Source organism: Macaca fascicularis, chromosome 18 (assembly GCF_037993035.2).
Source record: "Macaca fascicularis isolate 582-1 chromosome 18, T2T-MFA8v1.1".
Lineage (NCBI taxonomy): Eukaryota > Metazoa > Chordata > Mammalia > Primates > Cercopithecidae > Macaca > Macaca fascicularis.
Genome location: NC_088392.1, coordinates 53,166,772 through 53,194,430, shown reverse-complemented (window position 1 = coordinate 53,194,430; position 27,659 = coordinate 53,166,772). Strand labels below are relative to the sequence as shown.

The window sequence follows — 27,659 nt, the reverse complement described above, 5'->3', positions numbered from 1 at the left end:
GGCGGCAGAGCGAGACTCCGTCTCAAAAAAAAAAAAAAAAAGAAGCAGGAATTAGGGCTTTGCAATGATTTTTCTGCTTTGCTCCAGTGCTGTTAAGAGATTTGGTCATGTTTATTTACTGTAGCTTATTGGATCCTAAAAAATCTCACTGTTCACAGGCATCATCAGCCACTGTGGAGTCAGGGCAGCTATGTCATTATAGCTCTTGCTTTTCAGAGTGCTGTCAAATCACAGAGCAAGCTTAGAGATAATTAAAATGATTCCCAAACGTATTTCTAATGACTACGTCAAAAATGAATTTGTAGGACTTAAAAAAGTCTCATTCCAGTTATGTGGTTCAATTTTTCTTTGTTTCATGTGTTCTACTCTAGGGCATGCATGTGAGAAGCTTTATCATAGCATGAATTATGCTTTTTTATAATTACTTGTATAATTATCCTTTGTCTCCACTTGAATGTCAGCTTTGTGAGGATGGGGATGTCTGTCTATTCATTGTGAGTCCTCACTTCCTAGCAGGGTCTCACAAAACAATCGATGAATAAATGAAGAGGAGTCTGGCTAAGATGGGGAAGCTTCATTGCTCCTGGGTTCTCCCCTCTTACAACCAACATAGCAACACTCTGAGAAAACCAGAACAATCCATCAGAGGAGGACTGTGAAATGTGGAAAGAAGAATGCAGACAGCCTACGAAGCTCTGGACTTAAATTACATGACAGTGAAGTTCCAAGTAAAGCTTATTTCCCTAGCCAAAGACTGGGAAAAGGATTGCCTAACAGAACAGAACACAGGCTTTTTACTTATTAATACTTGTACCCTAGACAGGCGCTAATGAAAAACCTGACCCCGAGTCAATGGAGACTGATAGGGAGCTGAACCTCCGGCTTCATTTGGAGGCGATAAGGCAATGTGAGTCAGTGATTTAATTTCCCTGGGAAGGTGCCAGTGGGGCCAAGGGAGGGGGCACTGACCTTCTACCCTCCTCATCTGCAATGAGCCTGTGTGAGTCAGCACTCTTGCTGGGGTGGTGACAGCAGGATCCAGCAGGGAGCTGAACATCTCCCTCCACCAGCATCTGTATGCTATGCCTAAAAAGGCTGACTACCTACTAATAGATTAGATAGGATCCAAAGTCTAATAATGCACAAAATGTCCAAGACATAATGGAAAAATCATTCATCATTTCAAGAGCTAAGGCAATCACATCTTGAATGGGAAAATGCAATAAACAAATGCCAACACTGAGATGAGCCAGACATTGGCATTATGCCACGGAGATTTTGAAGCAGCCATCATGATACTGCTTCAGTGAGCAGTTACAAACACTTAGGGAATACATAAAAAATAAAATATCTCAGCAAAGAAATAAAAGGTATTAAAAAGAACCAAAGGGCAATTGTAGGACCTGAAAAACACAGTAACCAAAATAAAATACTTACTGGATAGTCTTAATAGTAGATTAGAGACAACAAAAGAAATGATTAGTCAACTCAAAAACAAATCAATGGAAATTATGAACTCTGAATGGCAGAAAAAAACAGACTGAAAAACATGAACAGAGCCTCAGGGACCTGTGAGACAATAAGACTCGATCTAACACCAATTCATTGGAAGCTGTAGAGGAGAAAGAGTGTAATGCTGAAAAATTATTTGAAGAAATAATGGCCCAAAACTTCTCAAATTTGTCAGGAAGCTGAGCAAACCCCAAACAAGACAAATTTAAAGACATTTACACCAAGACAAATGATAGTCAAACTTACGAAAACTGAAGACCAAAAACAAGCAAAGAAAGTTTTCTAAGAGGCTAGAAAGAAACGTTTTACCCATAGGGGAACACCAGTCCAAATGACAGCACATTGCTCATCTGAAACCATGGACGCCAGCAGGAAGGGGCACAATATTTTGCTAGTGCTAAAAGAAAAGAACTGTCAACTATAAATTCTATATCCTGCATATGTATCCTTTAAGAATGAAGGGGAAATAAGATTCTCAGATAAAGAAAAACTAAAAGAGTGGGTCCCTAACAGACCTACCCTCAAAGAATTACTACCAGAGGTTCTCCAAACAGAAAGAAAATGGTGACAGAAGTCTTGGAACTTCAGGAAGGAAAGGAATGGGTGAAAACACGGAAAAATAAATACTTTCTACTTATGAGTTCTTAAATCATACTTGATGGTTGAAGCAAAAATTATAACATCATTTGATGTAGTGCTCTGTGTAGGTAGAGGAATACTTAGGACAGCTATACTTTCAGAGTGGGGAAGCTAAAGATATCTAAATGGAAGTAAGTTTTCCACACTTCAAAGTGGTTAAACAGCAATACTAGTTTACTGTGGTTAGTGTGTATAATGTAATACCTAGAGCAACCACTACAGAAACCAGATGAAACAATGTACTTGAAAACACTATAAATAAATCAAAATGAAATTCTAAAGAATATTCAAAGAGGATGAAGAAAGGTTGACTAATGGGTACAAGTATACAATCCAATAGAGAAAATAAGACCTAGTGTTCTGTAGGATCAGTAGGAAAATTATGGTTTACAATAATGTGTTGTGTATATTTCAAAATAGCTACAAGAGAATACTTTAAATGTTGTTAAAAAAAAAAAGACTATTTAAGGTGATGGATATCCCAATTACATTGATTTGATCTTTACAAATTATATGAACTTATTAAATTGTCACGTGTACCCTGAAAATATGTATATCTGTTATGTATCAATTGAAAAATTTGTTAAAGTAAAAGTATTCAAGTAACCCATAGGAGACCAAGAAAGGAGAAACAGGAACTAAAACAAATGGAACAAATATGACAAATAAAATGGCAGACTTAAACTCTAACATATCAATAATTCCTTTAAATTAAAAGATAGATGGCAGAGTGGATAAAAAAAAAGACCCAATTTTATGTTATGTATAGAAAACTCTTTTCAAACATAATGACACAGGTAGATTGTAAGTTAAAAGTTGGGGAAAAAATTTGTAGGACTAGGTATAAAAGGAAGAAAAAAGAAAAAAAGTTGAGAAAAGATATATTATGCAAACATTAAATCAGAGAAAAGCAGGAATGACTACATCAGATAAAGTAGACCTCAGAGCAAAGGAAATTACTAAGGACAAAGAGGGACACTACGAATGATAAAAGGAGTCATGAATGAAGAGAATAAGCGAGGAAACTGGCATTTAAAATATATTACCTGTTTGCCTGGGTGCAGTGGCTTACACATGTAATCCTAGCACTCTGGGAGGCCGAGGTGGGTGGATCACTTGAAGTCAGGAGTTTGAGATCAGTCTTGCCAACATGGTGAAACTCCCATCTCTACTAAAAATACAAAAATTAGCTGGATGTGGTGGTGCACACCTGTAGTCACAACTACTTGGGAGGCTGAGACATGAGAATTGCTTGAACTCTGGAGGTGGAGGCTGCAGTGAGCCAAGATCACACCACTGCACTCCAGTCTGGGCAAGAGTGAGACTCCATCTCAAAGAAAAAAGAATTCTTTTCCTTGTTGCCAAAATAAGAAAATGCTCACATTTCCCAATAAATGGAGAAAGAGCGAGGCCGTCTCTTGAGAAGGGCTTAGCTGCTTTATCTGCTGCAGCCTCCTGGCATCAAAGTGGTCTCTCTGTTCACAGGAGTGTCTGACCACTTGTTGGAACTCCAGCTAACCAGATTTTTCGCTCTTCTCCTCAAATGGCATCTCATCTCCTTTTGATGGTGATTGTTTTCTAAGTATATTTTGTTTGTAAAACCTAAAAGAGGGTTCAAGAGCTCCTTGTTCTGGTGTTGAGATGGCCTAAGGTCCCCTGGTCAGGTTAAGCCATTGTTGCACTGAGGACAGAGAATAAAGCTACACTGGAAATCCTGGGGGACCTTGTGCTCCCCTGGTCAATGCCTCCTCAAGCCAGGGCCCACCCTCAGCGTGTTTGAGTGGGGATGCTCCTTTGGCTGAATGAAGCTCCCAGTGCTGACCTCCCAGGCCTGGGTCCCCTGCCACATCTCAACACCAGAATCCACTGAGGCCCTGGAAAGCTGATGGAACTCACCTCCTGAAGCACTCACCACCTGGCCCTGCCAGCCCTGATACGGTTTGGCTGTGTCCTCACCCAAAACTCGTCTTGAATTATAGTTCCCATATTCCCCATGTGTCATGGGAGGGATGTGGTGAAGATAATTGAATCATGGGGGCAGTTTCCCCCATTCTGTTCTTATGGTAGTGAATTCTCACAAGATCTGATGGTTTTATTAGGGGCTTCCCCCTTCTTTGGGCACTCACTTTTCTCTCTCCTGCCACCATGTGAAGAAGGGCATGTTTTCTTCCCCTTCTGCCATGATTGTAAGTTTCCTAAGGCCTCCCCAGCCATGATGAACTGTGAGTCAATTAAACCTCTTTTCTTTATAAATTACCCGGTCTTGGGCAGCCCTTTATAGCAGCATGAGAACGGACTAATACAAGCCCCAAAGAGGCAGACCCAGAGGAATAACATTCCTGATCATTCATTCATTCATTCAGTTGTTCCAGATGTTGCAGAAACAACAGTGAACAAAACAAACCCAAATCCTGTTCTCATAGAGTTTACATCCCATGACAAAGGCAATTTAATGAGTAATTATAATCATTCCAGTGATAGGGCAGAGGCAGACAATAAAATAAGTAAAACATGACAGATTTGATAGTCATAAGAGCTGTGATGAAAAATAAAGCAGGAAAGGATGATCAACAGTGTTGGGAGAGGATTGCACAATTTTCACTAAGTGGTCAGGGAAGACTTCACTGAGAAGATATGGTTTGAGTAAAGACAAGAGGTCAAAGATAAAAATTGTGTGATGTAGTTCATCCCAGGAGGGGCTGACACCCTGAGGCCAGATCGTACTTGGTGAGTTCTAGGAATGGGAAGAAGTTGCTGTAGCTAACAAGGTTTATGGGCGTGTGTGTCTGGGGGTCGGGGAGTCTTGGTGGTGGGTGATGAATGAAAAGTAAGGAAGGATCATGGAAGGCCTTGTGAACATTGTGTCATGGCTTTTTCTCACAGTAAAAGGTGGTGCTGTTAAAAGACTTCGAGCAGAGAGATAGGATCAGACACTTTTATAAACATCATGTGGCTGTTGGGGTAAGAATTGGCTATCAAGGGACGTGACTAGAAGCAGAGAGTCCAGCAGGGATGCCCGTGCAGTACTGTAGGCAGGAATCCACGCTGGCCTGGCCCTTGGTTGTGGTAGCAGAGGTGCTGAGAAAAGCAGCTGGATTCTGGATATGACATGAAGGTGTAGCCAACAGGATGCCCAGCAACACTGGATGTGGAGGATGAAAGAAAAGAAGTCAAGAATGACTCTGAGGTTTTTGGAATTGGCAGCAAGATGGATGCAGTTGCCGTAGCTGAGACAGCAAAGGATTGCAGGAGAAGCACTTTAGGTTGGGGACTGCATGGGTGGAGAAGGTGGTGTTTTATGGATGGCATTTAATGCCTTGAAACTAGATGAGACTGAAAGAGTGCAGATGGAGAGAAGAGGTCCAAGGACATTTAAAGGTTAATGACAAGGAGGAACCAGCAAAGGAGACTGAGAAGGAGTAGCCAGATGTCCTGGGAGCCCTGTGTCATACGTCATATCTTGGGACCCCTGTGAGGGGGGACAGAGTGGTTGACTGTGTCTAGTGCAACACAAAAGTCACTGGTACCTGAAAGCAGCAGCTGAGAAGGGTAGTGGGAGCAATAGCTCCCTCTGACTGGGTCCAAGAGAAAAGAAAAAAAGAAATTGGAGGCAGTGGGCAAAGCAACTCTTATGAGCAGCTTTACTTTAGAGGAAAGGAGAAAAGTTAAAGTTAGGTGATAGCTAGAGGGATGAGTGGGGCCAAGGGTGATTTTGCTTTCTTAAGATGGGGGAAATTATATATATATGTATGTTAATGTGCCAGAAGGAAGACTGTAGTGGGAGGGCCATGGGAAATGCAGGACAGATAATTTCTGGAGTGGATTACTTATGCACAAGTGGTCTCTCGACCCCTGCTAAGAGGTATGTTTATGAGGCAGTCACAGGAGGGAGACTGTGTTCTAAGGGTCAGTGCAGGTGGGAGAGTAGAGGTGGAAGGGAGGCTCTGGAAGATTCCTTCTGGCTTCATCTGTTAAGTCCGTGAACTTGGAGGCAAGGTTATCTCTGAGGATGAGATGGGGCAGGAGGTTAGAGAAGAGAGGGCTATGGAAAGTCACCTTGGAGAGGAGTGAGTGAGATTGTCAGGCAGCATTCAGTCCCCTGGAGACTAGGGACCGTGATAAGGAATGAACCTAAAGAGTGACCAGTGGCACAGCTTGTGTGTTTTTGAGGCACTTTGAGCTGCACTAGTGTAGACTTGGAGTCGGGGAGAGAAGCAGAGGTCATCTTCCAGGCTCTCCAACACCTGCTGGGGCCAGGGAGTGGCTTCTTGCCTCCCTATCTCAAGTTAGGGCAGAGGCTCCTTAGTTACCTGTGGCTGAGTGGGTCCTGACCTGTTGCCTTGGGTGGGCAGGAAAAAGGAGGAAAATTTCTCCCGTGAGCCCAGGTAGGAGCCAGCAGCATCATGCCTGGAAGAGTCTTGGGTCCTTGTGTGGGTCTTTGGGACTGTAAAGCAGCATGTCTTCTTGCCCAAGAGCATCTTGTTGGTCATGGCTTTGACTGTTCGTGCAGTGTCTTCTCTGAAGTCACTCCCATGTGTCAAGCTCACTTATTGTCTAATCGGTTGTCTCATGGAAGCGATGCCCCCTTGCCCCTTTCTCATTTTTCTCTCCCGTGTACTTTCAGGTTTGTGGCCCGCAGGTGTCCAGGATGCAGGTGTAAATGGACAGTGTGGCGACATCCTCACCAACAAACGGTTCATGCTTGACATGCTGTATGCCCATAACAGGAAGACTCCGGGTGATGAGGAGAAGGGAGATGGGGAGGCCGGGAGGACCCAGCAGGAGGCAGAGGCGGTGGCCAGCCTTGCTACCAGAATATCTACCCTGCAGGCCAACTCTCAGACCCAGGATGAGAGCGTCAGGAGGGTGGACGTCGGCTGTTTGGACAATCGGGGCAGTGTGAAAGCATTTGCTGAGAAATTCAACAGCGGGGACCTGGGGAGAGGTTCCGTCTCCCCTGATGCTGAGCCCAATGACAAGGTCCCAGAAACAGCGCTGGTGCAGCCAAAGACAGAGTCTGATTACATCTGGGACCAACTCATGGCCAATCCAAGAGAACTCAGAATCCAAGACATGGATTTCACTGACCTGGGGGAGGAGGATGACATTGACGTCCTAGATGTGGACCTAGGTCACAGGGAGGCCCCTGGGCCACCTCCCCCACCCCCACCCACCTTTCTGGGTTTGCCGCCCCCACCCCCACCTCCCCTGTTGGACAGCATCCCTCCCCCTCCTGTCCCCGGTAATTTATTGGCTCCTCCTCCTCCAGTGTTCAACGCTCCTCAGGGCTTAGGGTGGTCCCAGGTACCCAGGGGTCAGCCCACATTCACTAAGAAAAAGAAAACCATCCGTTTGTTCTGGAATGAAGTTCGGCCTTTTGACTGGCCATGTAAAAACAACCGACGCTGCAGAGAATTCCTGTGGTCAAAACTGGAACCCATTAAGGTGGACACTTCCAGACTGGAGCACCTGTTTGAGTCTAAATCCAAGGAACTATCTGTCTCAAAGGTACTGCTAGTCTTCAGCATGCTTCTTGATTGGAAGTTGGGTAGGGCTGATGAGATTTGTTCTGTATAAAATACTATTTTGCGTTGCTTTTGCTATTTGGTAAAAAGTCCATTGCTATAAAAATCTGATCTTTAATATAGTGTTCCTTCTGCCACATGCTAGGTGTAGGCTACATGAGTCAGAGACCATTATTAGCTAACATGGTCACCAGCTTACTTATATTAGGCAAAGGAACTTTCAAAGAACCAGATAGCCCTGAGGAAAAGACAAAAATGGTCAACTAAGGAATGTCAGCATAGCCCAATAGCAGATGTTGATGTTAACTAGAGAAAGTGGACTTGCTGACTCACCAAACACGGGCTATGCTTATTTAATCTTACCTTCATTGATTATGACTGATAGTAGTAGTTTGAACTTTATCTGTAACCACCCAATAAGCTCAAAGGCAATAATCCAACTGACATTTCTTTGACTTGGCCCCTGTTCAAGCCAGCATTCTGCAGCTATCTAGTTTTCCAGGAGCTGTATATTTGGCATCCTGTCAATATTACACATGCATCTAGATTTAATATTTTGGATAAATGTTTGAGAATCCTATAGGCACTGCCGCTGTGATAGTAACAAAGATGTTATACCACTTTTATCAATGGGAAACACTGTACATAGTTACTGGGCACCAAAGGTTAAGTCATGGTTAATTTACATGATAAACTGCAAGATATTGGATCACAGATTTTATATCTAATGATTCCCTATATTAGTAGAGTCTCCTTCGCATATCTTAACTGACTTTTAAAAACCCATTCTGGGTATTTTCCTGTTTTAAAACAGGTTTAAGTCTATCTCCTCTTTTCAGGTACTAGGGGTAGGAGAAAGCACTTTGTAAAGTATAATTTAGAATAAACATGCAAGAGATTATAATCATGAATTAATTTTAACTCCCTGTGTTGCTGCATGCATGTATCTTTTTGGGTGAGTATGAAACTGTCTGAGTCAGGTTCCCAGCCCTGCCAGTTGGACACCAATTCTGTATCAAAAATTACATGCAGGATCCTTGGAACGAGTGAGCCCTTCAGATGAGGAGCACAGTGACAGAGTTAGCGCCTGTCACTGCTGTGGGATGCTGACAGGCCAGCCAGGGGAGCTGTAGTTGGTCAGTTTCCTTTCAAAGCGTGCTGGCATTCTTAAGCTGCTTGCTGCCCTTCACTGGTTGGCATTTACCCCGGTGTGTGTTTCTCAGTGACCACATGAGTCTAAATCATTTCCAGCCTCAGGAATCTCCTCAAATCAGAATTACAGTTTTCTCATTTACAAATCTACACTGTTAGGATCCAGTGTAAAAAATCATGCCCAATCAGTCCTGTCCTTCAGTTGAAAGTAGACCCAGCTTTTTTTTTTTTTTTTTTTTTTTTTTTGAGACGGAGTCTCGCTCTGTCGCCCAGGCTGGAGTGCAGTGGCTGGATCTCAGCTCACTGCAAGCTCCGCCTCCTGGGTTTATGCCATTCTCCTGCCTCAGCCTCCCGATTAGCTGGGACTACAGGCGCCCGCCACCACGTCCGGCTAGTTTTTTGTATTTTTTTTAGTAGAGACGGGGTTTCACCATGTTAGCCAGGATGGTCTCGATCTCCTGACCTAGTGATCCGCCCATCTTGGCCTCCCAAAGTGCTGGGATTATAGGCTTGAGCCACCACGCCCGGCCTAGACCCAGCTTTTGTCCCCTCCAGAAAATAACACCTAAGAAAGGGTTGCCAGACACCCACTTTTGGTGTATGTGTGTCCTGACTTCCTAGGACTGGTACCAAGAGGTGCCGAGCACATGCCCCATTCCAATTCTTTTTTTGTTTTGGTTTGTTTTGTTTGTTTGAGGCAGAGTCTTGCTCTGTTGCCCAGGATGGAGTGCAGTGGTGTGATCTTGGCTCACTGCAACTTCCACCTCCCAGGTTCAAGAGATTCTCCTGCCTCCGCCTCCTGAGTAGCAGGGATTACAGGTGCCCACTGCTATGCCCAGTTAATTTTTGTATTTTTAGTAGAGATGGGGTTTCACCATGTTGGCCAGGCTGGTCTCAAACTTTAAACCTCAGGTGATCCACCTGCCTTGGCCTCCCCAAGTGCTGGGATAACAGGAGTGAGCCACTGTGCCCAGCCTCCCCCTTCCAATTCTTATAGGCAGCCTGATATTTAGGAGAAGACCAGTTGCGATTAACACAGCAGTCTGTGGTTGCTAGAAGTTACCCATGACCTGACTTACTGACACCACCCTCCAACCCACTGACCTAACAGGACAGAATACTCCTCCTCTCCCTCCTCCTTCTCCCTCTCCTCCTCTTCCTCCCCTTGTTGCCCACTTGGCTGGCTGCACCTCTAGGCTTCTTGTGGTTCCCTGTCAGGTTGCTGGGCAGGGGCTGCCCCTTGACTCAGTATTGGGAGGAATAAAATGGAATAAAAGTACGGAGATGAAGGCACTCCTAGATTCATTTTTACAAAATTATAAGTTTCCTCAAGTAGGCCCAAAATGAATGCTTCACCTACCTCCTCCCTTCTCTTGGTCCCACTGCAGCCAATTTGGTCGGTGATAATATTCTAGCCTCTGCCGTCTCAGCCCAAAGTTGCGTGATTGCCTGAAGCAGGTAGTGACCTCTAGAACAATGTGTTGCCTAGCTAATAGACAAATGTTTGTATAGTTTTTATCAAGTAGGAGTATAAGAAGAAAGTGATATATTAAATGAAAAGTTTACCAAACTGATTCCAGAATGTTCTATAATGAGACCCCAAAACCCCTACCTTTGTTTTTGGGATAGGAAATGTGAACAGGAGCTAGTTTACAAAATGTTACAAAAGTTAAGAATGCAAGTTAGGATTAAACACATCACTATGTTTGGCCATGATGGGTGGCTCATGCTGGTAATTCCAGCACTTTAGGAGGCCAGGGTAGGTAGATGGCTTGAGCTCAGGAGACCAGCCTGGACAACATGGTGAAACCCCATCTCTACTATATATATATATATACATATATATACGTGTATACACACACACACACACACACACACACACACACACACAGAGCAGGCATGGCAGTACATGCCTGTAGTCCCAGCTACTTGGGAGGATGAGATGGGAAGATCGCCTGGGAAGGTCAAGGCTGCATTGAGCTGTGATCACACCGCTGCACTCCAATCTGGGTGACAGAGCAAGACTCTGTCTCAAAAATACAAAAACAACAACAAAAAACCCCACATTACATTGGGGAGTTGAATCCATTTTGCATATGTTACTACTACAGATATAACCAATCTCATTTCTGTTTCTAATCCTTGACTGTGGTTTTCATAAATCACAATGTAAACAGCCACTTCTGATTTCTGGCTCCAAAATTTTTAAATTAAGTACAATAAATAAAATGCAACAAAAATAGAGTGAAATAGACTTCACAAGACAGCACAAAACAAAGCGAATTCGTTTTAGGTTTCATCAAAAAATCTAACATTAGACTAGAGTTATTGGGCGTGGCTGTGACTAAGTCACCCAAAAACAAAGATTCCTGAGCCAGATCTAAGGCTGGGGTGACCACCTAATGAAAAAAATGATAAGACTGAAAAGATGCACTTTTTAATTTTCTTTCAAAATAGCTTCTGGAATTGGATCAATTGTTCTCTATCAGCTGGAATTATATGGTGTTTTAATAAGACGAATCATATTGTGTTTTATGGTGAAAGGTAGAAATCCTGTGCTGAATTTCATTATGTTCTGACTGCTGGTCTAAGATGTGGTGAGCCCCATAGGCGATAAGGTGACCCCGGAAAAAGATGTCAGAGCAGAAAGCCCTGGGACTTTCTTGGGCTTGACATCACCCTGGGGGGCCCCAGGAAAGTGACTTTCCAACCCTTGTACCTAACCAGGGGCAGCAAAATCCCTCTTGCTCTCAAAGGGCAGCTTCTATGCCCCAAGTTACAGCCAGACCAAAACAGACATGGAGTGGGACTCAGTTTCCACTTTGGGGACCTGATGTTGTCTTACTCTCTTGCATTCATTAGGTTTATCACAGGGAGGGAGTCCAGAATGTATCTGGAGATGTTTATTTACCTTGAAGTTTCTAAATCTATTTGAACTGCTAACAGCAACTTTTAAAGAAAAATTAGGTCAGGTTGGGCCTTGGCCTGGGTTATTTTTCTTATTTTTATTTCTTAGAGACAAGGTGTCACTCTGTCACCTAGACTGGAGTGCAGTGGCACAATCATAGCTCACTATAGTCTCAAACTCCTGGGCTCAAACGATCCTCCCACCTCAGTTTCCCAAGTATATTTTTAAAAGCTCCTCAGGGATTCTCAAGTACAACCAAGGTTGTGAGCCACTGATTTCTGGTGAAAAATGAGGCACTGAAGGAGCACTGTGTTCCCCACCACCACTCTCCACGTTGACACTCCCTGACCCTTTTGATTTTCCTGAGAGTACATGGAAATCTTCCTATGCTATATTCAAGTTCAGGACATAATAGGTTATTTAACATTACCCTCAGAAATCTGAATTCTACCTAGAATCTCTGAACACAGCTCTGGGACTTCAGCAGGGCGCTCATACATCCTTGTGTGCCCAGACAGTCCTGGTGTGTGCCTGCTGATCCTATAGGATGTGGTGAATCCTATAGGAGAATAAAATAACCCCAGAGAAAGATGTCAGGGCCAAAAGTCCCTGGAGGGCATGGAGACTCCCTTCTATTCTCCTGGGTCTCTGGATTAGGATAACAAATAAACTGAATTCATGCAGGAAGTCTGTTTCTGTTGACCTCTACTCTAGACAACCCAAAGGGCACATATGAGAAATTAATACTCTTTCCTTAACAATAAGGCAAACCTTACCTGGCAAGACATTTTATTTCTAAGGATTCCTCCACCTTTGCTTGGGCTTAGTTTTTGTTTTTGTTTTTCATTTTAGGGTGTATGTGTTGGTGGAGGTGTAGATGGGGGGCGGTTTGCCTTAATGCTTTCCTATACCCCTCCCTGTCTCCCTTGTTTCAAGACTTCAGGAAAATTCCATAGTTGTCACATCTTTGTGACATCTATGTCATTGCATCCTTGTAACTGTCACTTTCTCAACAGACAGTTTTGAAAATATCCTGTGGTGTCACTCTTTTGGCAGGGGGCGAGGAGGAATGATTTACCATTTCTAGAACTTCTGCCTCTCTGAGCCCAACCCAGGGTCTCCAACAGTGATGCAGAGAAACATTTGCAAAGGTCTGTCGCCTTTCATGGAAGCACTCTCAGACTCACCAGCACTCCCCAAACCTCCTGCAGTTCTTTTAATAAACCATGTCCTCAGCCCAGTGTCTATTGTCAATCGCAGCGCCTTCTGGGATGACATGTTCTATGTTAAACATCCACTTTTTAAATATTGCATCCTCTGTTATAGTAAAATACTCTTTAAAACTGCAAAGGGACAATGTGATGTGGCAACATTTCAGGAAGCCTTAAGCTTAATGAATACTATTAACGATTTAAATTTTTCTTTCCATTTTTTTTCCTAACTGCTACCTGAATCCTCACTCTTCTTTTTCCAAAATGGAATGTCTGTGAGGGGGAAGTTAGATCTTTTTCTTTCCCAGGATGCCGACTGAAACCAGGTTGTGGTCGCTCTTGTATGATGGTCACTCTTTTCCAATAACCATTCCGAATTGAGTTTGAGTCTTTACTTGCAGATTCTTAAATACTTTTCCTTGGAGGCAATACTTTGCTCTATCTGAAAGCCTGACTTGGGCGTCTCCTCCGCATGGGCATTTTGCCATCCTTCTCTGCATCAAGGATTGGTGTCTCACCAAGGATCCACCTGGGTGGACTTGTGGCTCTGCAGTGCTTATATCCAGGCGAGCCTAAATATCTGGCTTAGCGGTTCTAGAAAATATTCCTATTACCATGTGTGACTTTGTGCCTCATGGAGTGGCTGAGTTTGCAGGGTCCTACCTCCTGGGGCTGCTGGTTCTAGAAAGCGGACTCCCAACCCAGGCAGCGGCTCACCAGCTGAATCTGGGGCTGCCGAGAACAGGCATAGCCCTTCCCCGATGCTTTGGCAGTTGACAGTCGCTACCTCCCCTTCTCAGGAATCCTGTGACCCTTCCAGCCTTGAGTGCTGTCTGTTTGAAGCCTCATCCTAGAGGGGCTCACCTGCATCTTCCTAGAAGCTGGATCCTCTCCCTGAGTTGCCTTAATGACCGCCCCCCCACTCCCTTTGAGTTTCCTGGTGGCCTAGACAGCCTCTCTTTCCACAAAGGGTAACCTCTGCCTCTCCCTCATCTTGGCTGTGCACGCCCCTGCTCCCTCTCCCTGCACTGTTCTTAGCCAAGTCAAAAACAAAAGCAAATAAAAGCCTTACACGGCATTCATCCAGAGACTGTCTTTCCTCCAGGCGAGACGGGCTACTATGGGCATGTTGGAGGCTCCTGGTAGTTGGAGCTCTGAAGGAGGAGCTCTGCCATGGGAGCTCAGCTTAACTCGGCTTTCTGGAACCAAAACAGAACCTGGCTGCTTCCCAGGCTTCCCCCTACTTCCTTAAAGAAGCAAGTTCCTCTCTTTCCTTGAGCACTTCTGAACGTATTTGGGAAAGCAGCATGTTCAGAGACGGCCCTGCCATGGTTTCCCGCCCACTGTCTCATGTCTGCCTTTTTGCTGACCACCCAAAGATAGTTGTTCCTGTTTTCACGTCCAGCCAACCCCTAGTCTAGCATCCTGTACCTGGAGCCTGGGCTCAGGCACCTCCTTCCATCATCACTTCCTCCCTGATAGTTCTTGGAACTTGCTGAGGAAGAGGGCAGAGCTTTGGCTAGTTGTTCTTTTATCAACAAACTAAGACAAAACCCCCAAGGTCCTGTTGCTCCAGAACTGACCATGGGTGTTGGGGGCATCCTGGCCCTCCACAGGTATGCATTTTTTGTTAGTCTGCATGGAAATGTTCCCACTTGAGAACCAGGCACCTAACAGCAAGCACTCAGGAAGTACCTGTTTAAGTAAATGGATTATATATCAAAGAGAGGCAATAAATATAGGGAAGCTTACACAGTCAATCAGAAAGAGACAGACCATCAGGGACTGGGCTTGTTTCTCAGCCTCTTCTGCACCTGTGCAGGGTTCAGCATCATGGACCATCACTGAGAATGTCTTGAGACTCCAGGCAGCAGGGTGCTGTCATACCCTAGTTAGCAAGGTGATCTCCTGGCTAAGGTGTACTCATGCCGTGCTAACACTTGGCTGTTCCCACACCAGCCTGGGTTCCTGCTTTCTCTTGGCCATTTCTCTTCCCAAGAAGGACCATGTCAGTCAATCCAGCCTGTCACAATGTTCACTCGCCATATCAGTTTGTTTGGCTTAAAGTTAGTTTTTCTGATTCCATATTAAAAATGGATCTTTTTATGTTAGATTCTGGGTCACTAATCTTAGTGTCTTTGTTAGAGTGTCCTGGACCATTCTATAAGAGCTTTTTCTGTACTATTATATTCTATTCTGTTCTATTATTCCAACTATTCTGGGGCCAGTGCTACACAGCTGATAGCTGATTGGGTAGATATTATGTATAACTCTACATTTTAAGAACATGTTTGACACTTTCATACAATATTCTTTCATGTTCACTTTAGACATTTTTTTCTAATTCCAAAAACAAATCTTATGGGAATTTTGATAGGTTTACATATATGCAAAATAAACGTAATATATCTACTGGACAGCCAATATATGTATTACTTCTATATATATTTATGTTTTATATATAAATATACATGTTACATATATAAATATATATAATTAGATAAGAGATAACTAAAGCACACTTATGATATTGAAACTTCCTATCTAGGAACTTGAATTTTCTCATTTATCCAAGTCTTTGTTTATTACTCTCAAGAAAATGTTGGCATTTTCTTCAGATAGAAGATACAAGAGGGTTTTTGCTTTGTTTCCTTGTTTGGGTATTTTTGGGGGGTGTCTGGTTTCTTATCAATTGCAGAACAACTTTCTGATTTCCTGCTGAGAAGCATTGCTTCCTCTCCTGTTCTTGATACCTGTCTGACCTCTGCCCCATCACAGCTCACTCCCTCCTTCTAGATGCTGTCCCCTTCAAGAAGGACATTTACATTTTCTAACCTTCACAAGGACCACTATTCTCTGACCTCTGCTTTATATCCCCTGCCCATCAATGACCAATTTCCTTATTTTCAAATTTTAAATCATGGGCAAACTGTGGCTTACTGGCCAAAGAAATGCAGTAAGCAAAAGTGCCTCTTTTTTTCTTTTTTTTTTTTTTTTTTTTTTTTTTTTTTTTTTTTTTGAGATGGTGTCTCCCTCTGTCACCAGGCTGGAGTGCAGTGGTGTGATGTCTGCTCACTGCAACCTCCACCTCCCGGGTTCAAGTGATTCTCCTGCCTCAGCCTCCCGAGTAGCTGGGACTACAGGCACGTGCCGCACCCACCTAATTTTTGTATTTTTATTTTTATTTTTTTATTTTTATTATTTTTTTTTTTTGAGACTGAGTCTGGCTCTGTCGCCCAGGCTGAGGCTGGAGTGCAGTGGCCGGATCTCAGCTCACTGCAAGCTCCGCCTCCCGGGTTCCCGCCATTCTCCTGCCTCAGCCTCCGGAGTAGCTGGGACCACAGGCGCCCGCCATCTCGCCCGGCTAGTTTTTTTTTTGTATTTTTTAGTAGAGACGGGGTTTCACCGTGTTAGCCAGGATGGTCTTGATCTCCTGACCTTGTGATCCGCCCGTCTCAGCCTCCCAAAGTGCTGGGATTACAGGCTTGAGCCACCGCGCCCGGCAATTTTTGTATTTTTAGTAGAGACAGGGTTTCGCCATGTTGGCCAGAATGGTCTCAATCTCTTGACCTTGTGATCTGCCCACCTTGGCCTCCCAAAGCGCTGGGATTACAGGCTTGAGCCACTGTGCCTGGCCAGAAAAGTTCCTTTTAGCAAGAGTAGGATGGATGGGTTAGGGAGAGAAGAGACCAGAAGCAGGAGGCGAGTGCTGGGCTGCTCTGAGAAGTGGGGTTCTGGGTGGTCAGGCCCAGGGTGGAGAGGTGGGAATGGAGAAGGACGGATGGTGATGAGACGCTTTGGGAAGGAAGAGTGGACGATAGTTGCTCTGTCATAGGACCATGTGGAGGACCTAGTGAAGTTCACTATTGCTGATTTGAGGCTTTGCCTCAGAAGGACAATTCAAATGGATCAGAATAGATGACTGCCAATCCTTGGACATGGACGTGGGCACAGAGAGCTCTGGCTTGTTCTTGTAAGTGCTGCTTTAGATTACTGTCAGAGGGAAGGAGAGAGTTGGACAGCCCTACCCAACCCACTCCCTCATCTCAGGCAGTACTAACCAGATGACACGTGGGTGTTTAGTAGCATCTGGTGGAGGTTTATTGTGATTATAAAGAACAGCACTTAAAGCACCTTTTTGCTAGAAAAGCACTTAAAGCACCTTTTTGCTAGAAAAAATCTAGAGTTTGCATAATTCCATTTCAGGTATTTCCTTAATGCTTATTCTTTCCTTCATGATATGGGTGGAAGTGCTCTGCAAATGTGCAGAATCTTCTGTGGGGACAGCTCTCCCATGATCTCGGGGTGCTCAGTGGCTCACCCCTCCCTGACTTACAGGGGTGTGTGTGGGTATGTGTGTTGCTGTAAGTTGAGCTCTACTGAGAATGGGGCCAAGGGCATGTCAGGCTCAGGGCCACCACGTAGGTCTGTGTAAATTGCTTGCTACACGTGGACACTGGCTGCCAGGGATGAGGCTGGAATCTGAGTAGTGCTTCTCTCCCAAGCTGTTTGCCATGGGACTGAGTCTCAGGGTGATGGCAAGGGGCTTCATTTTGCATAAAGCCTCTGGGTGAGCTGGCTGGGCCTGCTCTGGCATCTCTCCAGGCTCCTAGAGTGATGGGGACTGTGTGGATGAGGGGTTAAGGGCTACTGGTTCCCAGGGAATCCCTGCTGCCATCCTGTGCTCACAAGACATCTGCCACTGCGTCTCCAGACCCATATCTCCATCCTAGGCAGGAAGAAAGGGGAAGAGCAGAAGGCATGGCCCATCAGGTCTGTTGCTTTTTAATCAGGAAAACAAAAGCCAGAACCAAGTGACGGGGCCAGCTTCAGTCTCAGAGGGTCCAGGGAGGGAACTGATTTAATGGACAAATGTGTCTGAAAAAAAATCAGCCTGAAAAAAACCAGAGTCCTGTTGCTGAGTAGGGAAGAGGTCATGGATTTGGGGTAGGTGCCCAGCAGTGCCCGGAGAAACAGGCCTCCAGCACCACTGTTGGCATTGCTAGTTGTAACATCCTTCTTTGTTGTCTATATTCAACATTTTGTCAAACTTTTCTCATTCCTTTAGCATTCCACACACAGCATAAAATTAGATTTAAAAGCTAAATTGAGAATTTCCGGGGACTCCGGATAAGTTTCTTAGGTTAACTACGTAGAACAGAACACTTTCCCTGAAGAGGGGGGAGGCATGTATATATCCACGTGTCCCTGGGAGCCCAGTGTTCAAAGCTGACAACCCTCCCCACAGGAATTGCCCCTCCTGGTCACCAGGACCCAAAGCAGCTGGGATGTTTTCAGTAGTTGTTGTTGGTTTTTTTGTATTGTGTTTTTGTTATGAAGAAGTTTGAGTTTATTCCCAACTGCATATTTAAGGATCTAAAATAGAAATTTAGCAACTAAGTCTGGAAGGTTCCAGGAGGACTTAAGTTGGACTTGAGCCGGTTTCTCCTCGATGCCTCATGGTCCCTGGGGCTACAGCAGACCAGCTTCTCTAGCTGGCTTGGCTGCACCCAGGCCCAGCCAGGGTCCCTGCTTTAGAGAACAAGGTGAGGCTTCAGTGTAGGAGATTGGATGATGAGTGGCAGTCAGTTGCTCAGTGGGAACCTGCCTGCACAGTGTGGTCGGAGCCACTTGGCTGGGTCAGTAGGTCCTCTGGGATGTGGCCCCATCAAACTTCCAGCCTCATCCCTGGCAGTTTTTAACAATCTAGACAAAGCCACTTCTTATCTCCTGAAGGTCTTCTCTCCCCACACTAGATCCTAGACATTCTTTAGGGCCTAGTCCAAGGGTCAGCCCTTCCAGACCCTGAGCCCCTCCACCACCAGGTGAGTTACAGTTGCTCTGCTGTTGAGCTCCCTCAACAACAGAGGGCGCAGCACACCCCATTACTGTGCTGAATGTGTCTTCAGGAGAGCCACAGTGCCTCATTCATCTTTGTTACTCTAGACTTGTTACATGAGTCAAAATAGCCATCCTCCCAGGTGTGTTTGCCTCAAGGGAAACTTGAGCTAGAGCAGGGAGCTTGTGGAGCCAAGTCTTCTTCCACCTGCCCCCCAGTGCCACCTGCACCCAACTTCCTGAGGGCTGAAGAGGAAAGCTGGGGGCCTTGTGATCACAGCTCTGGCCAGTGACAGGGTTGACTCATCACCCCACACACACTGTCTTAGTTCGCTAAGGCTGCCATAATAAAATACCACACACAGGTGACCTAAAGAGCAGAAATTTATTTCCTACAGTTCTGGAGGCTGGGAACTCCAGATCAAGGTACTGGCCAGTTAGGTTTCTAGTGAGGGTGCTTTTCTTGGCTTGTAAGCAGCCACCTTCTTGCTGTGTCTTCAAGTAGCAGAGGGAAAGAACTAGTAGCACTCTGGTCTTTTCTTATAATGACACCAGTCCCATCATGAGGATCTCACCCTCGTGACCTCATCTAAACCTAAGTAGCTCCAAAGGCCCTACCTCCAAATATCACTTTGCGTGTTAGGGCTTCAACTTAGGAATTTTGAGGGGACGTAAACATTCGGCTTATAACACCCGCTTGCCAAGCTCCCATCGTGTCTAATTCTGGGCTGGCTGCAGAGATGAGTGAAGCCTAGGACCTGCCTCTGAGGACCACGCAGGCCAACTGGGAAGCCACACATACAAGGACTTTGATAATGCCAGGACACTTCTTATTCCCTGCTCCCCTCCTAGGCCTCTAAGCCCGTTCGTCCCCTATTCATCCTAACCAGTGCATGCCCTTTCCTTTCTTTTCCTTGGAAGGCCCCTCTTCATTCATCCACCAGGCAGCTGCACAGAGGCCTAAGTTCACAGGAAAGGTGGAGGTGGTCTGGTATAAGGGACATGGAATGTTTGAATGACAAGGTGAGGGCTTTGAGACAGTATAGCTGTAGATCTGGAGGGGCTGACAGGCCAGTGGTGCTGTATTCTCCTTATTGATCCTCTTCTCAGCATGTAAATCAGCTGTCTCTGGGCACACACCGTATGTATGAAGGCCAACCAAGACATTCTGACACCTCGAAGCCCACAAGAAAGGAACTCTGAAAGGTTTTGATACTGTTTTCACTGCTTCTATGGAAAAACAGATTTTATTTCCTTGCGAAATATCACATTTTCCCAATTGAAGGAAAATCCATTTTATTTTTGTATGTGTCTGACTCTTGAAGTTCTGTTGCTGACCCAGGCTTGGCAGCTTCTCAGAACTAATCCCTGATCCTTTCTGTGCTGAACAGTAGCCAGTCCTCTGAGCCGAACTGGGGCCATTTGTTTTCATCTCTAAATAAGTAGTGAGTTCTTTTAATAATGAAATGCAGAAAGGACCCAAGATGGTGCATTAATCTTGGATTCTTCTTTTTTTTATCACGAAGAAAACTGCTGCAGATGGAAAAAGGCAAGAGATCATTGTTCTGGATTCCAAGAGGAGTAACGCCATCAATATTGGTCTGACGGTGCTGCCCCCTCCAAGGACGATTAAGATCGCCATTTTGAATTTTGATGAGTATGCCTTAAACAAAGAAGGAATCGAGGTGAGGGAAGCTCTATTAAGCATTATTTGTATTTTACCATATACCGCACGTATAATATGCTGCATGTCCACATTTCAAAAGATGTGCCTTTCTGTGCTCAGCTAGGCAGTGAATAAGGTTAATCATTCTTACATGTGTGAAACTTTTTGAGGGGAGGGGAAGTCTCACTTTGCCTATGAAGTTCAGCAGTCTTCACTGAGGTTCATTTACCAGTCTCCCTCTGACCACACTCTGCCTGCCTCAGAATGGAAGAAGAGTAGATAAACTCCTTGGGAGGCCACTAGGGTTTTCTTTCCCATGTCATTTTGAACCACATCACATTTAACACTTTCAAAGGTAGGGTTTTCAGAACATGCGCACATCCATGTAAGAGCGTTATCTCTTGGCATTTGTTGGGGTTCAGAGAGACGTGTTTCATTCGATAAGCCAGAGAGCTCAAACCAGCTGAAGCTTTAGCATTTGTTGATCTGAATGTCACACAGTGGAGCGACATTGGGTGGCGTGGCTGTGGCCACACAGCTGGAGCTGGAGACAGGGTTCGCCTGTGGGGCCTGGGTTTGTGTTCTTCCACAGGCCACGCTCTCCCTCTGCTGTGGGTTGCTGCCAGTTTAGCAGGTTAAATCTCTTATTATAAAAAAAAGAGCGAGCAGAGCCGTTGTGTCCCATCCACCAATTGCTACAGAAGGATGTTATAGCTTGGGGGCCCCCTGGGTCAGAGTGGGGATCTGGGGACACTGCTTTGTGGCATTGAATGGCACCTAACCCATCCTCCTATTGACAGGGAGCCCCAGACTCCTTTAAAGCCTCTCCGTGACTGGGGTTCATCTTCTTGTTTGAGACACTTGGGCATGGATGGAACCTATGATGCCTGACTCCAGAGAGGGAGAGCAAGCCTTCTATAGAAAAGTTGAGAGTGAGGAAGGGCCTGGGCCTCTGGCCAGAATCACCCATGGCCCTGGAAGTGGGAGGGAGCAGTGGGCACACAGTACGCAGAGGGGTCTGCACCCAGCCCACTGGGCATGCCTTCATGCTTTGGAAGGAAGGGACCTTCAGAGGAAAAGCCATTACTAGAGGCCTGAACTGTAGGCTCTAGTAAGTGGACCCCCAAATTCATGCCCACCCAGGATGTGACCTTATTTGGAAAAAGGGTCTTGTACATGTAATCAAGTTAAGATGAGGTCATACTGGATTCAGGTGGGCTCTCAATCCAGTGACTGGTATCCTTATAAGAAGAGGGAAGTTTGAATACAGAGAGGAAAGTGCTATTTGAAGACAGAGAACACACAGAGAGATATACAGAATGCCTTGTGATGACGGAGATGGAAATTACAGTGATGACTTTAAAAGCCAAAGAATACCAAGGATCGTGGACAACCACCAGCACTGAAAAAAAGCAGAGTTCATCCCCTGGGACCTTCAGAGACAGTATGGTCTCTGACACCTTGATTTTGGACTTCCAGATTCTAGAACTGTGGGAGAATACATTTCTGTTGTTTAAGCCACCCAGTTTGTGATATTTTATTATGGTACCCCTAGAAAACCTATATAAGGCCCAAGCAGCTCTACTCTGAGAAACATACACTCCCTTTTCCAGGAACAAGTACAATAAGGGAAATGCACTTCTTTCCTGGCAGAAGAAGTTGTGCCCTGAGCTCTGGAGCCAGGCCAGGCAGCAAAGCCGGTTAGCATATCCAGGTGTGTTCTCTGTCTTCAAACAGCATTCTCCTCTGTGTTCAAACTTCCTTTTTCTTATAAGGATACCAGTCATTGGATTTAGGGCCCACCCGAATCCAGGAATCCGGCCTATCGAGAGAGTAAGGGCACACGGCAGACCGGAGCAGGGGACATGAAGGAGTGAGTGGGAGACAGCTGGGAGATACAGAGTGAGAGACTGAGGCAGTTGCCGGATCACAGGAAGGGGCAGGCCAGGCCTCAGTGTGATGCATCCCACTCTGGGACCCTCCTAGAGGAACAAGGGAGGAGCAGGGTAGTGGCCTGCTGTTGGGTGGACCTGGATGTACCAAGTGCAAAGTGTCTGTCTGCGGGGTCCGACCTGCAGACCCTAACCCAGTGACAGATGAGAGACATACACTGACAGATATTTTGTCTGTCAGTGCGGCTAAGGGGCTTCTGCTCCTGCATCTGCAGCATCCGCCCTGATAAGCTAGTGAAGTTCACATTTATTTAGTACAGATTAAATGACAAAGGTCTTGAGTAAACACCACTAGAGGGAAATTAACACTGCCGACCCCCAGTAGAGAGCAATCATGCACCCGCTGATAATCAAAGGTTAGTCTTAGGACCACATGAGTAAACAAGCTATTTAGATAAACTCCGCAACATTCCCTTGTTATTTGCTCTTTTGGTATCAACTCAAGGTAAAGAGGGTTAGGCTGCTTTCGGTCAAATCTTTTACTAAAGCGATGCAACCCCCCGGCCTTCCAAGAAGGTTTGCTTCTCTTTCCTATAATATCCTCTTAAAATTTTTCCCACCACCCTGACTGAATCCCACATTTGTCCTCTAGGGGAGATAAGACAGTGGCTCTTGGGCCATCCTATTTACACAACAAGATCCTTTAGAGAGCACAAAAGCTTCAGATTCATACAGAGAGAGGCTACAAAGATAGCCAGAGCCAGCCTGTTAAAAGAATAAAAGGACAACTGACCCTTTAAAAATATTTCTCCTCCTTGTCATGAGAACTTGAAAGTCCCTCAGGAGAAATTTATTCCTTTGATTTTTGCCTTTGTTCTTTCCTGAAATGCAACTTTCCCCAGGTGGGGAAAGTTTCAGATACAGTAAGTTACTCAGATTCTAGAATGAACCAAATTATTATTTTTTCTTGTCTGGCTGGTTTCCAGTTGAACACCCTTTTGATCCAGGAAGGAATAATTACAGCTATGATGCTGATGGATATGGGAGTAGCAGCACAGCACCAAATCTGACTTTCATAGGATTTTTACTGTGGGCCAGGCACCAGGTAGCCGCCTGCCACAGATTCTCATCAAAGCTTATGAGGTACATATGCTCCCCAACGTGAAAATGAAGAACGGGAGTCCCAGCATTAGTGTGTGCCCAGGCTCCCAAGCCAGTGTGCCAGAGAGCCGGGGAGCCCGGATGCAAGCTCTGAAGCTTGAATCCAGAATACAGGCTGTGGTTTTGCGGGGTGGCTGGCCCTGAAGGGGCCCTTCAAGCCTGGGTTTGTGTGGCTCAGAGAATAAGAGGGAATCTGAAAGGAGAGGGAGAGACATGTACGCAGCAACGCAGCCCTTTTCACTGTGCTGCCTACATTTGCTACCCAGGAGTGACTGACTTACGGAGCAATTTGAAGTGAGGAGACACGGCCATAGCAAACACTGGTAGCCCTTACTGAGATTTTATTGCATCATGAGTCCTCAGTAAATTCATAGTCACAACAACAGAGAGTTACATTTTTATGTTCTCTTCTAAGGCGGGTTTCTCAACTTCAATGCTACTGGCATTTTGTGTTAAACAGTGCTTTATTGTAGGAGGCTGTCCTGTGCATTATGGGATGTTTAGCACATCCCTGGCCTCTACCCATTAGATGTCAGTAACACCTACCCTCCCCCAACAACCAAAACTGTCTCCATACATTGTCACATACCCCCTAGGAGCAAAATCACCCTGGTTGAGAGCCCCTGATCTAAAGGCTGCCTGTGTGAATCCAGAGACTATGTAGATCCCTCAGCACTTCCCAGTCACAGCTGAGAAGACTCCAGTCGAAACAGCCCTCTTGGAGAACATGGAATCCAGGGCACTCTCAGGCATCACCTACTATCTTGGGCCATTGATCTTAGGGACCTGAGAGGTAGAGATAGATGATCTAGACCTCTGTGCCAAACCAATACCCAGAGCTTGTTCTCTAGGCTTGTTCAAGAGTTAAATCAGGACTGAGAAGACATGCAATTGGGTACATACAGATCTTTGTTAATGAGATTTCCGGCTTGCACCCAGAGGGCCTTTAGCCAAACTGTCTGCTTCTCGGATGCAAGCACTGTAGCCTGGCACCATGGCTTAACGGAGTTGTTTGAAAGCTCTGTGTACCTAAACATAATTAGAATGTTTTCATCCCATGGCTTTGCTTAGCAACCTAATGGTATGTATCCAGGTTTGTCATGAAAACCTGAAGGAGTAGTTAACTTCATTAAGGAAGTCATTCTTCATAAGAGTATTAAACTTCAGAAAATCATTTTGCAGCCATCTTTAAGTAGCATTAATGATATTTCCCCAAGTAAAATGGCATCAAATTATCATAAATGGAAGTATGACAATTTTTATTTTCTTTTTCTTTCTTCTCTAATTTTTATAGAGTCTGTGTCCACTCAGAGGGTAGCACAATTGAATGGTCCCAAACAACATTTAACTTGGCCCAACTTGGCTGCCAATCCAATCAGCATCCTAGAAACAGAAATTTTCTTTGGCCACAGATAAAAAATGACAGCATCTTTGAAAGCAGTTTACCCTGCACAGTGCCTGTCCACAGGTGTCCAGCTGCGTGGGTGCTGGACATATGCAGACGAACCTGACCACAGAGAGTCACAGTTGCCTCAGCAGTGCCAGGGAACCAGAATATCTTGATGACTGAGTGGCTTAGCTGCACTGCTAATTTGCATTTATGGTTGAATTTATTCACTATTAATTTGAATCCCTATGAACTATGGGGCTAGTGCTAGAAACTAGAGGTAGCCCCTGGATTCTTCTCTAGCTCTGCCTTTGTTGATCCAGCTTAGCTTCAGGCAAATCATTTTGTCTGTGAGTTTGATACAGTAATTTCTGCCCTAATGTGCCTCAATGAGTAATCTAAGAATGAAAGAAGATACTATCAAGATGCTTTAAAGTTTTTTTTTTTTTAAGTTGCTATAGGAATGTAAATACACAGATAGAACACTATTTTCTCATGCAAATATGCACATTGTATGCAAACCAGGCATAGCCCTCAGGGCTTCAACTTTCTACTGCAGTCACCAAAATCCTTGTGGCAGATGCTTATCCAAAGCTGTAGCCAGGGTTCTGTTTAAAACTCACAGGGCAAAAGAATTACTCATGGTTTCATGTGCAGGTAAATGAAATGGCCGAACCCAATAGTATTGGGGTCTATTTTTAAAAAAAGGAGATTTCTGCATTTTTCTCCAAAATACATGACTTTCAGATACAAAAGCAAATATACTTAGAGCAGTGCTAGAGGGACGCTGTCTAGGCAAAAGCTAAAAACATGGAGGTTATCACATTGAAACAGGAAATTTTCCCTGACCCCTTCACAGGCCTTGTGATGGGGGTGCCTTGCTTACTCAGCTCATAGCTCTCAACTCCTCTAAGGAGTGGGAGCACACAGGTAAGTGAGTGCAGGGGCCGGGGCATGTGCTTCTGGGCACTAGCAGGAGCAAAACTCCATGTGGGCCCTGCAGCGGTGTCTGGCGGGGAGTACCTGCAACCCCTGAAACCCCAGAGGGCATGTGTACAGTACGACTTTTAGCTTTGCCATCGTGGATGGCTTAAGTGTTAACTCAGTTGGCCCTCTGCTTTTTTGTGTGAGGTGGTTGCTCTCCACCAATGAGGGCAGAGGGTCAGTGTGACAGCCTTTAGCGCCCACATCTGTGACACCAGAGCTCTTGTTTGGCATCCAGAAAAAAATCAGGTCACATAAATGAATTGAAGGATGGTGAATACAGAGGGTTTTATTGCCAATGAAAGTGGCTCTCAGCAAGAAGGGGAGCTGGAAAGGGGATGGAATGGGAAAGTGATCTTCCCCCAGAGTCTGTCCATCCCCAGCTGTACTCCTCTTGGAAGCAACTCTGTCAGGCCATACCTCTGAAGTCAAGCTGCCTCTCTCTGACATCAAACCACAATTTCTGATGTCCTGCTGCTTCTCCTCTTCTCCCCTTCTCTGCTCTCTGCCAGTGGAGCCTGGGGGTTTATGGGTACAGGATGGGGGTGGGGCAGACAAAGGGTGGTTTTGGAAAAGGTGGGAAAACGGGGATGTAAAGTTCTCACTTTGGGCCACAGTTCCAGGCTTGAGGGTGGGGCCTTTGCCAGGGACCCCACCCTTTTCTGCCTAGAACTTCTCTGCTTCCTATCCCTATCAACATATTGGTCTTGTTTGATGTTTGCTTTCCTGTGAAATGAAATGATGATCATGAAATTATCAATAAATCTACTGACTTAGAAAAGCAAGTTAAAAATACCACCTCATAATCATCACATTATCATCTGCTCACAAAAAACAAGGGCCATCAGCTCATAGGAGGGGCTCATAGGAGGTGGCTTAAACCTACCATTCCACTGTCTTACAACTATTCTTATTGTCAGTGATGTGTAAAAAAAATAAAATAAACTGGCAGGTGGCAACCTCATAAATCTTCAACATTGACCAAGTAGTATAAATTAGATAAATGAAAAACAAAAAGAAGAGTAATTGCTTTCTCAAAAGAACAAAGCAACAAAATTCATTACAGGAAGACGTCTTCTGAAGGTTGTACAAAGTGTTGACAGTTTTTCATTTTGGAATTTTGGTCATGCCAAAAACAATGGCAGCGCTAAGGAAATTAAAATACAAATTTTAGTGAAGCATTTATTTAGAAAACTAATTGAGTTTAAATCATGCATGTTTTTAAAGAGGCAACATCTGCTTGAAGTGTCTTGGCTATCTCTTAACGCTATCTGCGTGAACAGGTGGGACATGTGCCAGGTTGTGGGAAAGCAAGGAGCACTGCCACCACATATCTCTCCAGATGCTCAAATTCCACCCAAAGCCTCAGTGATTGGAGAGCCAGTGAAGGGAAAGTTGGAAAGGGAGGTGTCTCAGGCTCACCTTTGATAACTTTACATTGACTACAGCCTGAATGCACAACTGCAATGCAGTTTTGCATCATTGGTTTCTGATAAACTAAGGCAGTCCTGCCTGTTAACACCCTCATCAAGCCCAGGACTACATCTATCCCAGCCAGATACATCCTGATGCACACTTGTGTAAACATCTGCATATGTAGGGACTGTGGTGTCAAGAGTCCTGTTCCTCATTTTGTTATTTATTTTCTTAGTTTTTGAACTAATACAGAGTACAGTCGACTTTTTGGTATATGGTTCTGTGAGTTTTAAAGCATATAAATTCACGCAATGACCACTGCAATCAGGATTTAAAACAGTCCCATCTTCCAACAAAACTCTTGTGTT

At 44.9% G+C, this 27,659-nt stretch overlaps 1 protein-coding gene across 29 annotated transcripts in view; it reads left to right on the top strand.

The window, feature by feature from the left end:
* Positions 1 to 27,659, top strand: part of FHOD3 (formin homology 2 domain containing 3) — a 488,533-nt gene that overhangs the window by 420,949 nt on the left and 39,925 nt on the right. For all 29 annotated transcript variants that reach the window (XM_074022556.1, XM_074022555.1, XM_074022554.1 and 26 more), the window contains 2 exons: positions 6,776 to 7,659; positions 20,312 to 20,470. In XM_074022556.1, coding sequence (XP_073878657.1) covers positions 6,776 to 7,659; positions 20,312 to 20,470 — 1,043 coding nt within the window. The remainder of the gene's footprint in view (positions 1 to 6,775; positions 7,660 to 20,311; positions 20,471 to 27,659) is intronic.